Raw genomic sequence first — 13904 nt, forward strand, 5'->3', positions numbered from 1 at the left:
GGAAAAGAAACCAGGCTCCTGGCCTTCTGGCATCTGCATAATCTGTCGTTTCTTTTGGGCAGAAGAGAGGAGGGGGTATTAGTTATGTGCTTGTAGGAGGAAGTTGGAGAAGCTGCTTATCTCTAAAAAGAAAAAAAGCTAACTTAAAGTTCCATTTTTGCTGTGCTGGTTACAGTTGCAAATTGGAGGCACAAGAGTGAATTCAGCCTATATAAATGTTTCAGTTGGCCTGTATAATTAAAAACTTTTTGAGTATTGAAAAATGTTTATATTTAAAATATCTGGATTTCCACTTTCTCAAAAGTTTTAAGATGTGGCACTGGGCAGAAGACAACTGGCTCTGACAGCTGTTTCTCTTTTTTTTGTTTTGTTTTTTGTTGGTACTGGGGATTGAACCGAGGGGCTTGCAAGTGCTAGGCAAGTGCTCTACCCAGGCTGGCCTCCAACTTGCGATCTTCCTGAGCAGCTGAGATTGCAGACCCGCCAGATGATTTCCTTAAAACCTTGTGTTCCCCTGGAGAACTCTCGGCACTCACAGAATGCCTGTTTACGTCTCCGTAACTATGAGCATTTATGTTAGCTGATATGAAGGCAATTTTCAATCTGAGACCTGCAGGATATGACTGCATGAATCCGGATTTGGGAGTCAGTTTCCTCATCTGTGAAATGGGCTGAGAATGCACAGTTCAGCAATGGATTGGGGACCCAGTGTGCGAAGCCTGGCCCAAACACCAGGATGGAAGGCAAGATTAGCACCCACCCAGCGACCGGGAAGCTGAGGAACCCCCGCGCCCGCCCGCCCTCGCTCCGCACCCCTCCCTTCCCAGCCCCGGCGCTCCGCCAGGTCAGCCCTGGGCACCAAGAGGCGGGGCCGGGCAAAACGGACTCGAGGCGGCCATGGCCTCGGTGGTGGAGTACAAGGGCTTCAAGGCCGGCTACCACTGCGGCTACTGCGACTCCAGGGAGGGCAAGGCGTCCTGCGGTGAGTGTCCTGTGGACGGGGCTGCTGCGTACGCCTACCACCCGACCCTCGCAGGCCTCCTCCGCCTTCCGGCCTGCCCTTGCCACGGGTGAGAGCGGTTCGGGCCGCACTCTGACTTCCCCTTTCCCACTCGTCTTTTCCAGCCAGTTGCCCCTCCTGCTCCTTCCTTCCTTCCTTCCACTCCCCCCCCCCCCCCCGCGACGGAGACTGCCCCTCACGGAAAAGGAACGGAAATAGCGGAAAACTGCCCTTGGTCAAGATGGCGCGGGAGGCGTCAGCTCCGAGAGGCGCAGGGCCAGGCCCGGCCTGGGGACGTCCGAGTGGCTTCGCCCGAGCTTGGTCCTGGCGCCGCATTGCATTGTGGAGTGGCGGCGGGGGTGGCGGAGGGAGCGTTGGTCCCCAGCTGCGGACCTAGGCGGGGCTGAAGCAATGGCTTCCTGGAACTGTCTTTCGTCCAGCATCGTAGAGTATTGCGAGGGCGCGGACTTCTACTGCTGTGGCTATTGCAAGAACCTCGAGGGTAGTCGCTCCAATGGTGAGCGAGCGGGCGGGCAGGCGGGCGTGGGAGGCCGGGCGCGGTGGCCTGGAGTTTGTGTGACCCTCACTGGGCGCCGCAACCCCTGAGCGGCGGAGGCGGAGGCGGAGGGCCACCCTCGGAGGGCCGTGGCTGCGGGATTTAGACTGACCGTCGGCTGAGTCAGCAGGGGCGCTTGTCTTGCTGGTTGTTCAGGAAAACCCCCTCGGTGCTCGGACCCGCGCCATAGGCGTTGTCTGTCCCGTCCGGAAACAGATGCCCTCGGTGGGAGATGGGTTCCTTGGAGGAGAGAGCGCTGTGCGGCCTGAGGCGGACCTGCCTCCCCGGGAGTGCGTGCGGATTGCGGGGTGCAGGACCTGCCGGGGCTTGTGCGGACCTGTGCAGTCCTATGTGATAAAGTGTTCGTGGAGTAATATACGAGACGCTAATGGCCCTAATCGCTGCCGGTCAGATGGCCTGTTAGTCCTGATGCTTGACATTTTTACCAGGGACTCATGCTATGTCATTCCTCCAGCTATCTTGACCCGACAACAGACTCAGGCCACTGTTTTGTTTTTCTGTGACTCGGGTTTCTCTGGGAACATTTGTGTTTTGAAAAAAAAAAAAAAAGTATCGTGTTCATTTCCTGCCGAGTCATGCATTGACAAATATGGAACATAGAATGTGTTACTTTAATGGAATAAGCCAGCATTGTGGAAAACAAGATAACCATGGAAATATAAATTAAGGGTTTCTTTCCCTATTAAAGGACTGTATAAGTGAGGCATGGTTTAGTCGGTTACGGCATGTCCACTTCATTGAGCATGTCATGTTCATTGAGAATGTATGTTAGGTGTTCGGTCTGAAGTAGACAGTTACGCAGTCATTTGAGGTGACAATTATAAAGACCAGCTAAGTGGACAGATGCCTACCAAATTTACATAGATAGTTAAACAGAAAAACAAACAGGATGCAAAAGTCATGTATGACATGATTGCAGTTGTGAGTGGAATGAAGCCCAGGAGAAGCATGCCAAATAGTGACAGTAGTTGCCTTGGAGTGAAATAGGTTCCACCCTTCTCTTTTTCATAGTTTTTGCATTGTAACTATGAAATCTCTATAATCAACGATATACACATATATATATATACACATACATTTTTTGGTACCGGGGATCGAACTCAGGTCCTTGCGCTCGTGCAGCAGGCGGCGGAACCACTGAGCTAAATCCCCAGCCCTACGAGATATATTAAACGTATCTAAAATTAACTAGACTCTTCGTAGTTTTGTCCAGTAATTTTAATTAGAAAATTGCCCAATATAAAATCAGTATTTCAAGTTTTCAGTGTGAAACCTGGACATTTTCATCTAGGGAAATAAGTATCCATTTCTATCATTTGATTTCAGTTCTGATAATGTTTATTATAGAACACCAATCTGTTCATTAGTTGACATTATTATTATTATTATTATTATTATTATTATTATTATTATTTTTGGTACTGGGGATAGAACTTGGGACCTTGCACTTGCGAGGCAGGCTGTGGAACCACTGAGCTAAATCCCCGGCCCGACTTATTATTTCTATTACAGAGGATGTAATTGAGTCTTACAATTTTTTGGTATTAATGAGTGCCTGCTAGGTGTCCATATTTCTGTTGGACTTGTACCATACTTTATCCCAATATATCTAGCTCTGTCAAGCCTATCTGTATCTCTACTTATCACTAATGCAGTTTACTGATTGCAAAAGGGAAAAATCCATTTCTCCATTTAACATTGGTTCACGTATACATTTAAATGTTGATTCTGGTAGTCTTCATTTTTTTCCCCTGTAGTTAAATAATTCTTCCATCATCTAGTTCCTGTAGTCGTCTTGTATCCTTGACATTTGGGTTACTTTGTTTTTCACTTAGAATATCACTACAGGGCCAGGGATGTAGCTCAGTGGCGCCACACCTGCCTGGCAAGTGCAAAGTCCTAAGTTCCATCCCCCGTACCAGACCCCCAAAAAAGAATATCACTATATACTTTTATCCTATTTTTAGTGTTCAAGTACATATATGTTTATAAATTAGAACTAATAGGGCTGGGGATTTAGCTCAGTGGCACTATGCCTGCCTTGCAAGGGCAGGTTCCTGAGTTTGATCCCCGGTACCACAAAACAAAGAAATAAATTAGAACTAATATACACCAAAAATCTGCTTTCTAATTCTGAAGAGAGCAGTGAATCAAATTATTGGGGTTATTATTAAAGTTTGAAGATGAGATGCAGTTTGATTGCAACGAGGATCTACACTTTTGATGTCAGACTATTGACTAATAATTAAATGTAATTACTTTTATGTATTTGATTTTTTGGTATGTATTTTATTTTTTAATTAAAATAATTATGTCTTATTTTTCATTGGTGTTGTATGCCAAATTAACAAGTGTGAAGTGTGTGCAGACTTTTTCTACAATGTGACTGTTCTAGAATTTTAGCTTACCATCCATATTATTAAAACACTTTGAATTTTAAAACAGAAGAAAGTTCAACCTGTTGTAATTAACACACCCCATCTTTTCAGGCATGTGGGCACATTCCATGACAGTACAGGATTATCAGGATCTTATAGATCGAGGATGGCGAAGGTAATAAACACTCTTTAATTCAAAGATATATTCTGCTGTTCAGGCTCTTATAATTGAGAAATAGAGGCCTGAGGATTTAGCTCAGCTGTTCTGCTACCTGCCTTGCAAGCACAAGGACCCGAGTTTGATCTCTGGTAGCAAAAAAAAAAAAAGAGTTTGTGTTTCAGATGTTTTCCTGCTGAGTGTGGTGGCACACACCTGTAACTCCAGCACTTGGGAGGCTGAGGAAGGAGGAGATCACAGTGACTTTGAAGCCAACCTGGGCTACATAATGAGTTCAAGGCCAGCCTGAACTACATAGTGAGACCCTGCCATGTCTCCCCCCAATTAAAAAAAAATAAAGAAGTTAAAATTTTCTCTAAATTTAATAATGAGGCTCAAAAGGTCAGATGTTGAAGAATTTAATATGTCATGATAAGGAAGTTTTTGTTTTTAAGGTAGAAGGGAGCCATTGAAGGATTTATGAAAGAGTGAAATGTGATAGGATTTGTTTTGGAAAAAAGTCATTCATTTGGCAGAGAGGTATTTGAGGGGTGATCATGGAGGCGGGAAGAGGAGTTCCAGGGATTATCAAGCTATACAGACAGGAAATGGTGAGGACTGATGGCTCAGTGGCAATGGTGATAGAAGGGGACAAATTTAACATGCATTTTAGATATAGAAAGCTTGCTGATAGGTTATAGAGGGAATACTCTAAAATGACTCTATGGTTTGAGAGGTGCGTGCACAGTTCTGCTAGTAATTGAGATCTGGAATGCTTAGAAAGAATCAGGTTAGCTTTACAGTACAATATGTTGTGCTGGCACATGTGCAGCACCCAAGTGTGGATATCATGGCTGCAGTATATGTACTTTAGTACACAGAATCATGGGGGCTTCTCTTTCACAGACCTTGTGGTATTGGTGACAGGTGAAAGCTTTGAAGGGCTTGCAGATTTGGTAAGAAGGCAGTTGAGATGATTAAGCTTGTAGTTTATATATATAAAAGTTTAGGAAAGAAAAGGCTGGGTTCTGGCCTTTGTAGACCTACTTGCGAGATTATTTAGGCCTGGAAGAGCAATTAAATCTGAATGTATTTTCACACTATTGATTAGATTTTTATCCTTAATTTAGTGATCCTGTACTAATCTGCTTTGGTACATGTGTAAAGTGTGTAAGAAATTAACAAACTATTTTTATGATTTTAGAAGCGGGAAATATGTGTACAAGCCTATCATGAATCAAACATGCTGTCCTCAATATACAATAAGGTAAGACTTTAAATAATACAAACAGGATCTATAATGTGAAGATTATGTTCATTTTAGGGTTAATTTCTGTTTTAGGTGGACATTCTTCATAAAATACAAACGAATTTTCTGTGTACTAATTCAATATTCATATGCTGATCAGATCAGTAGCTTTAAATAGTACTATTTAATTGGTCCTCTTAGAAATATGACATAAGAATATTGCTTTATTTGACAATGTAGTCAATGAATGCTGTGAAATATTGGTAAGTATTAATATTACTTTTCATTAGCAAATTTTTATAGGCCTTAGCAGAGGATTTTCCATATCCTAGTATATTACTTAACAAAGTGCTTATGATCAAATTATACTATAGAATCCTGTACTACGAGAAGGGCTGAAACCTAATCTGTCACATACATTCAGCATCCAGTTTTTTTAAATGAAAAATTTAGACCAAAGTCTCCTTTCCTATGAAATGTTTGCTTGATTTTCATAATCTTTTGGATTTCCTTTGTACCGTCTCACCCCACCCTAATATAGAATTTTTTCTCCTTTTCTAATTATAAAGATCATTGCTTCTCAGCCTTTTGGCTAAGATCAAGTGTAATTACAAAAATCATAATTTTTTATTTTGTAGAATATATGGAAAATATGTTAACATTTTGTGCGTATATTCTAGATAAAAAAAATCAGTCACAATTGTATCTGTCACTTTTATTGTCTGATAATTGCAGATGCCTGTTAGTTACTCTTAACTTCTTTTTGAGTTGCAGACCATTTTGAGAATTTGATGAAATTAAAAGCTGTTCTCTATTATAAAAAAAGGAGAGGGCATGTAGACATAGATATGTAAGAAACACATTAATTTTAGGATAATCAAGGGCTTCCCATGGTCACTGATCCCTCATGAGGAGCCCTTTCTCTTACCTTCCTGGGCATAAGATTGACTGATGTTAAAAAAGAAAGGGTGTGTGGTTTGCTAACACCATCTCACTGCTCTATTGTCCTTCTCCAGCTTTTGTGATTAAGAAGAGATAATATCCTCTGAGACAGAAGTTATTGTCTTTTAGATAGCAGTTCGTTGGATTATGGACAGGATTCTGCTCAAATAAGCCTGAAGTTGATTGGCTGGAACCTTAAGATTTTTATAATCAGAGAACATTGATTTTACCTAGTGTGGCAATTCATGCCTGAAATCCCAGCTACTCAGAAAGCTGATACTGGAGGATTGAAATTTTGAGGCTAGACTGGGCTACTTAGTGAGACCCTCTCTTAAAAAAAGAAAAAGCATGGGGGTCTGGGGGCTGTGGGTTAGTGGCAGAGCACTTGCCTAGCATTCACAGAACCTGGGTTTAAGCCCTAGCACTGAGGTGGGGTTCATTTCAGTTGGCTAAGTAAAGTACATTACCTCTTATATGTAAACCATTTTTCCAGGTATATTGCATTTTATGGGAAGAGATTCAACTAACATTGCAAAACAATAATTATAAAATGTAATTTTTGCATTTTAGTGGAATCAAATATTTCCTAAATTGTTATTGTATACAATTTCTCTATATGAATCAATCTTATGAAGTCGTTTTCCTTGTTTATTTTTCTGCTTGTTCACTATAGTAGTGATAATAAGAATTTTTAAAGAAAAGGAGGCAATATTTTACAACTTAGCTCCTTGTTGGGCAGAAGTTAGGGGCTTCTCAGCATGTAAGTATATTTTCCTGGCTGTGATGTTCCAACAAAAATTTTAAATTTTAGCAGAATTATGTATGCTCGTAAAGTGCCAAATAGTTCTATAAAGCTTATTTTTGAGCTTAGGCATCTCTCAAACCCTTCCTTCCTATTCTCATTGGCAGTTACCATCAAATCTTTTGACTTTGTTTTTTCAATACTGGGGATTGAACTCCAGGGACATTTTGTATTGTACTATTAAGCTACATCTGTAGACCCCTTTTGAAAAATTTTATCTTGAGACAGGGTCTTGCTAAATTGCCCAAGCTGTCCTAGAACTTGTGAACCTTCTGTCTCAGTGTCCACATAGCTGGGATTACTGGCATGTGTCACTATGCCCAGCAAATCTCTTAACTGATTCTTTTGATTTTTCACCTTTTTTTTTTTGTACTGGGGATCAAACTTGGGTACTTTTTTTTGTTGTTGTTATTAAATTCTTTTATTGGTATATTGTGGGTATACAGCACAATTACATTTCTCATTGGGAATTGTACCTTTACATAATGCATCTTGGTTCTTATTTTTTCCCCATTCCTAGCCCTCCCTTCACGCCCTCCACCCTTCCCTATTTACAAAGACTTTATTTCCATTTCTCATCATTTTTCCTTTCCCTTCTTTCCTTTCCCCTGCCCCTCCCACCACCCCTACCTCTTGAGCTTGCAAGGCAGGTGACGGAGCCACTGAGCTAAATCCCCAGCCCTCACCTATCTTTTAATAATGTTTTTTTTTTTTGGTAGTGGGAATCGAACTCAAGACCTTGTGCTTGTGAGGCAGGTGAGGGCACCACTGAGCTAAATCCCGGGCCCTAAGTAACATGTTTTTATAACTATAGTACTCTGTTTCTTTCTTCGTTCTCTCTTTGTAAGCATCATAATAATGTTTATTTTCTTTACATAATTATAGAATTCAGGCAAAGACATGGAGTTTTCAATTTTTAATATTTGGTTAAACAAAATATCATTTATAAATCAACTCACTACAAATCCAACAACAACAAAAAAATGAATAAAAGCAAGAAAAAGCCTAGAGTTGTCCCTTACTAGGCATCTGTTCCCTTTCTTAAAGGCAGTGGGGTTTTTTGCCCTTGGGCATCAGCAGGGGTCCCTGTTCTTAAGCACTAGAATTGTTCTTAAGCACCAGAATTGGATCTGAACAGAGAAACCAGACCTGAAATGTTTAAGCACCTTTTCATATCCCATTGGCTCAGGGATTCCAAGTACACGGTAGTACTTTGAAGTGTCATTTGCGTAGGCCCAAGCAGCTTTGTGGAAAGAAATTAGTTTCCTTCTCTTTCTAGAAAATGCCTTGCCATCACTGATGGACCCTTCTAGTGACAGTTAGCAGTGTTGGCTGTAACTTCTTAGAAAAATGGCATACAACTATTTTAAGAGGTAGGGGGTGGGTCAGTTGATTTATAAAGGCAACTACATGTAGATGACAGACCCAGGTCCTATAACATAGCGCACATAACCATCCAACTTGGGGGTTTGGCTTTTCGTCACTACAGTGACTTAGACTCCAACTCAAGACTTGTGCCAATTCTAGTTGCTCTTGTGCTCTGAAAAGCTTATCTTCACATTACTTTTCTTACTCACTTCTCCCAGACTAGTGGAATTTGATGTCAGTGGTAGACATTTTTTTGATTTTTGCCAGAACAGGCAAACTAGGAAAACTGTCAATTTTCACTGTTTTTTGCCCCAGAGCCTCTTAAGTGATTGTGGTGAAATGATAGGGACTAAACTGGAGTAAAGTCGCCCAATGCCTTAGCTACATCCTTTTAGGTATATATCTCGTCCCTGTGTTGGCTAGAATATTGTGGGATTTAACCACCTGGTGTGGAATTTCATTGTAAAACTCTAAAGCTGGCCATAAACCACTCATACAATTGGGAGAAGCGGTGGCTTTAAGGGTTTCAGATGGAGCCAGGCATAGCGGCACATTCCTGTAATCTCAGCGCTCTTGGAGGGTGAGGCAGGAAGATTGCAAGTTTGAGCCAAGCCTTGACAATTTAGCAAGACCCTGTTCTCCCCACCCCCCAAAGGTTTCAGTTGGCCTATGGTGCCGCTTGCTGTTAGGGTCTGGGAGATGGTTTCCTAAGAGATGTTTCTTCTCTGGGTCCGTGGAGCTAGTTGTTGGGCTTTGCATATACTGTGTCTTCAGACCCACTGGTACCACCGGAGAGGAAAGTGGAGGTAGCATCTCTGGTGAGTCTAGAGCAACAGTGATGACTCCAGCAGAACCTGCATCAGATCCTCCTAGAAAGGGAGAAATAAGCTAGGACCCACCTTACAATGGCTTGCACTCAGATCTTCTGTCTTCCTTCTGCAGGCCCAGACAATACTGGGTGGTTCTTGTAACAGTCCACATGTCTGTCCTATTATATGGCAAATCTGAAGGGGAAGCCAGTGAGATATTCGGGGAAGTGGCCAGGGCAGACCTGCTATAGGGGCCACAGCGTAGTTCTGAGGCCTGGAGGGTGGGATGAAGGGCAGGTTGGACAGAACTGTGTTACACATCAGCCGTCTAATTCTCATGTGCTTCCATCTTTTCTGCTACCAGTAGTATGAGTTCACAGTCCTTTCCTTACAAATGATGTTTTAGAAATTTCCTGAGCTTGCCCTCACCTCCAGTACACTTGGGTATCTGGAATTTGGAGTCAAGGTTGTAGAACCTGCCCACCCTACTCCTTGAATACAGACCCAGTGCTGCCATTTGAAAGGTAATTCGAGTGTTCTCCAGCACTGATGGGAGAGAGCAGATTCATGATGAAACCCGTGGCATTAGTGAGAGCAATGACACTGACATCCCTCTGCTTGTCCCACCCAGTGACTTCATAGCCTTTGGTCTGAAGTGCTGCCATAATGACATTCACAACATAGTTCCCATTTCTCAGCATTCTCTCTTGCAGCGTTCCTTGCATGAAGGTGTTGCTGTCCTAGAAGACGCGACTGTGGGCATTGAGGGCACAAAGTTCTCTGTACTGCTGCTCAGGGTGGATTTGTGGGCGTGCTACCTGCAGAAGCTCCAAGGATTCAGATTTGGTTGGCCTTGTCTCCCCCACACCCCCTTTAAAAAAATTTTTGTTTTTTTGAGACAGAGTCTCACTATTAGTTCAGGTTGCCCTTGAACTCACTATGTATCCCATGATGGCCTCAAACTCATGGCAGTCCTCCCACCTTAGCCTCTAAAGTGCTAGGATTACAGGCATGAGCCACCATACCTGGCCTCCTTGTCCCCTTTTTAAGACATGCAACTCAAGTTTTTCATTTTAGATTCCGGAGAGAGCTGAAAGTACCCCAGTCTTCCCTCCTGCAGAAGATGTAAGCTCAGTCTTTTTAGGATTTCTGAGGTCTACTTTATTCTCTGGTGTCCATGATTTATGCTTTGTCACTGGAGGGGAAGATTGGAATCCTAAAGGGGGAAAAATCTACCTCTTCTCTCTTCTCAATAGAAAAATATGCCTATGTGTAGATTTTTTTTTTTGATTAGGGCTAGCTGGAGTCCTATATGCCTCACTTATCTGTATGTCAAGTTCTTTTCCCCTCCTTGGGAAGTTTTCTGCCATCACTTCTGTGAAGAGTTTTTTTATGTCATCTGCACTCTCTCCTCTTTCTTCATTGACTCCAGTCAGTCTTAGGTTATTCTTCTTTGCATCGTCTAGCAGCTGCTGGATTGATTTCTCATGTTCCCTTACAATTTTAAAGCAATTTTTCTTTTCCTCCTCACTAATTGCAGTCTTATCTTCTATATCTGAAATTCTATCCTCCCATTGGTTCATTCTGCTGCACAGACTTTCGATGGAGTTTTTAATCTCTTGGAAATCTGTTTGTATGTGTTTTATGGATTCCATTTGTTTCCTATGTTGGGATTCCATCATATTCCTCAGATCCTCTATTTTTTTATCTGTGTCCTCTCTAGATTTATTAATCATGTCTTGCACCATGAGCACAAGCTTTGCTGTTATCTGAGTAATTATTTCTGATTTCATTTTTCCCAGATCCTGTTTTGTTGCCAGTTCAGAGAGTCCAGGTGGTTGAGTATCAGATTGTTCCATCTCTTTTACCTTTGGGGTTGCTGTAGGTGATCTGGAAGTCTGTTTTTGAGGCTTGTTTATGTGTCTTCTCATTTCCACGGGGGGGGTGGTGTGCTTCTGGCACCTATGCGGCTCACCTTCTCTGCCCTAGGAGCTTGGGATGGCAGTGGGGGAGCTTTGTTCTGGGTGCTGGTACCAGCTCAGCTTCTCTGCCCTAGGAGCTTGGGATGGCGGTGGGGGAGCTTCCTTCCAGGTGCTGGGACTGGCTCAGCTTCTCTGCCCTAGGAGCCTGGGATGGCAGTGGGGGAGCTTCCTTCCGGGTGCTGGGACCAGCTGAGCTTCACCCCAGTACTGAGAAAGAACACATTTCAGACAAAGAAACAAGAATCAGAACGCCATCTGACTTCTCAATAGTGGTAAAACAGTAGAGCTAAGCGTTCAGAATTCTAGTGGGAATCTCATTTATCAATTTTTTTCTTTTATACATCATGTTTTTTGTACCCTAGGGAGTTCTTGCCTACCCTGAATTCATAAATATTTTCCCTTATAATTTCTTCTTAAAGTTTTATACTTTTAGGCTTATTTAGGTTCATAGATCCCTTCAAGTTATTTTCATGTATGGAAAAAAAGGGTTGAGGTTAAGTTTTTATATATGGATACCTGGTGTTCTAGTGCTGTTTGCTGAAGACACTGTCTCTTCCTCGGCTCTTGAATCGAGTTTATATTCTATAAAATGCTAATGTTAAATAATCTTTCAAAACTCAGTGGACCATATATGTGTGGTTCTATTTCTAGATTCTCTGTTTTATTCCAATGATCTGTTTTATTCCAGTGTCTTTCCTTACATCAACACTGCCTTGATTACTGTAGCTTTAGAAGAAGTCTTAAAATTGGATGCTAAATGTCTTCCAACACTGTTTTTGTTTTTGGCTTTTCTGGGTCCTTTGTACTCCTACATAACTTTTAAATTTCAATATCCAGTTCTTCATTTATAGCAAGTATACACAGACCTGAATTTTTATGTATACCTTGTGTTTTCTAATCCTGCTAAATTCAAATACAAGTTCTAGGGGCTCCTAGAGATTTCTTAGTACTTTCTCTGTAGATGATCATTTCATCTACATGTAAAGATTTTACTTCTACCTTGCCAATCCTATCCTAGTTGTGTCATTTTATTGCCAGACTATTTTGGTGGGGCCTATGTTTCAAAGTTCAGTGGACAGAAAAAGAGTAAGCATATCTGCCCTTGTTCCCCACTTTAAGGAGAAAGCATTGTATCTTCTCCATTCATACAAGGCATTCTCGCTGGAAGTATGGAGTTCATGTCTTTAATTTGTTGAGAAGTTTCTGTTCTACTTCTAGTCTCCTGATAGCTTTTACCATGAACAGCTGTAGAATTTAGTCCAATACTTTTTCTCCAACTAGTGACAGGATCATATGGCTTTTTCCTTTCCTCTGTTAAAATGATGACTTTTGGGGGTGGATCTTCCAAAGCTGAACCAACACTGCCATCCCTATAACAAAAGCACTTTCTGCATCCTGCCGGATCTGACTTCCAATAGTTTGTTTTGTTAAACAAATTTCTATCTATGTTCATACTTTTTTCTTCTATTATCTTTATCCAATTTTAGGATTAGCACAATGTTGATTTCCTAAAATGAGGGGAGAAGTGTTCCTTTTTTTTCCTGCTTTAATTGTTTGATATAATTTATCAGTTAAAATGTTTATGAGCCTGCTGTTGTCATATAGGTAGGTTTTCAAGCTAGGAATATACTTTCTTTAATAGGTGCTATTCAAATTTTATATTTCCTCCAGAGTTAGTTTCATTAATTTGTCTTCTAAGTTACTTCTTAGAAGTTGTCAACTTTATTTCAAAACAGATTTTTGTAATATCCTTTCTATATCCTTTTAAATTCTGTAAAATCTGTGGTAATGTCTCCTAGATCTTAATATTGTAATTTAAAAAATGTATAACTGATATTGTGTAACAGGAAGAAAAGGTCTAAAAGAGCAGGGGAATTGGGAGGGTTAGAGGAAGGGAAAAAAGGGAAAGGAAAAAATATAAGAGAAAAAAAATGGAAACAAGATCTTTGCAAATAGGGAAGGGTGGAGGGGGTGAAGGGAGGGCAAGGGATGGGGGAAAAAAAAGTAAGAACCAAGAGACTCATCAAATGGTACAAGATCCCAATGATGAATGTAACTGTATTGTATACCTAAAATGTACCAATAAAGTTAATGGGGAAAAAAAATGGGGAGAAAAAATAGAAAAATAACTTCTGGGTTAGTTTACTTCACCACCATCAAGTGCAAGATTTTTAAAAACTCAAATAAAATGTAAGATCTTGTTGCTTTTCCTCCAAATAGAATCAGTCACATTGGTGTTTTTCTTCTAATTCTTTCAAATCATGACACCACTGAATCAAGAGATAAAGCCTTGGTGATGGATAAAGCACACAGCACAGTCCAACCAGCTCTGGGTATAGATGCACTGGGGCCTCTGGGGCAGCCCTTTATCCTTTGGTTCCAGCAACAGTGATGTGGTACCACCGCTCATCCTCTCCCTGCCCTGGGGGACAGCTTGTTGTGGTGCTGCCTGTGAGGGATTGCCTGGGCCTGCTGGCTGCTACGAGCATGCATTGGCACATGGCTTTCTTCCCTCCCTCGCTCCCTCTTTCTGTTCCTCTTTATCTTCTTCTCCCTTATCTCCCTTCCTACTTAACTGTCTCTCACTACTGTTTCCCCTGTCACATTCAGGTTCCTTTCTGGCCTCATCTCCAACTTCCC

At 41.6% G+C, this 13904-nt stretch overlaps 1 protein-coding gene and 1 pseudogene across 13 annotated transcripts in view; one reads left to right on the forward strand and one right to left on the reverse strand.

The window, feature by feature from the left end:
* Positions 1–798: 798 nt before the first annotated feature.
* Positions 799–13904, forward strand: part of Ate1 (arginyltransferase 1) — a 161582-nt gene continuing 148476 nt past the window's right edge. For 3 of the 13 annotated variants that reach the window (XM_004838795.4, XM_004838799.4, XM_004838798.3), the window contains exons 1-3: positions 799–982; positions 4067–4130; positions 5317–5379. In XM_004838795.4, coding sequence (XP_004838852.1) covers positions 898–982; positions 4067–4130; positions 5317–5379 — 212 coding nt within the window. In that variant the 5' untranslated portion in view covers positions 799–897. Of the gene's footprint in view, positions 1071–1330; positions 1518–4066; positions 4131–5316; positions 5380–13904 lie in introns of those variants that run through there. The other 10 variants (XM_004838794.4, XM_004838797.4, XM_004838796.4 and 7 more) reach the window with 7 other exon arrangements.
* Positions 9501–13674, reverse strand: LOC110347872 (josephin-1 pseudogene; annotated as a pseudogene).

Source organism: Heterocephalus glaber, unplaced genomic scaffold (assembly GCF_053883595.1).
Source record: "Heterocephalus glaber isolate CG9 unplaced genomic scaffold, H.glaber_assembly_v1.0 deba00001497, whole genome shotgun sequence".
Lineage (NCBI taxonomy): Eukaryota > Metazoa > Chordata > Mammalia > Rodentia > Bathyergidae > Heterocephalus > Heterocephalus glaber.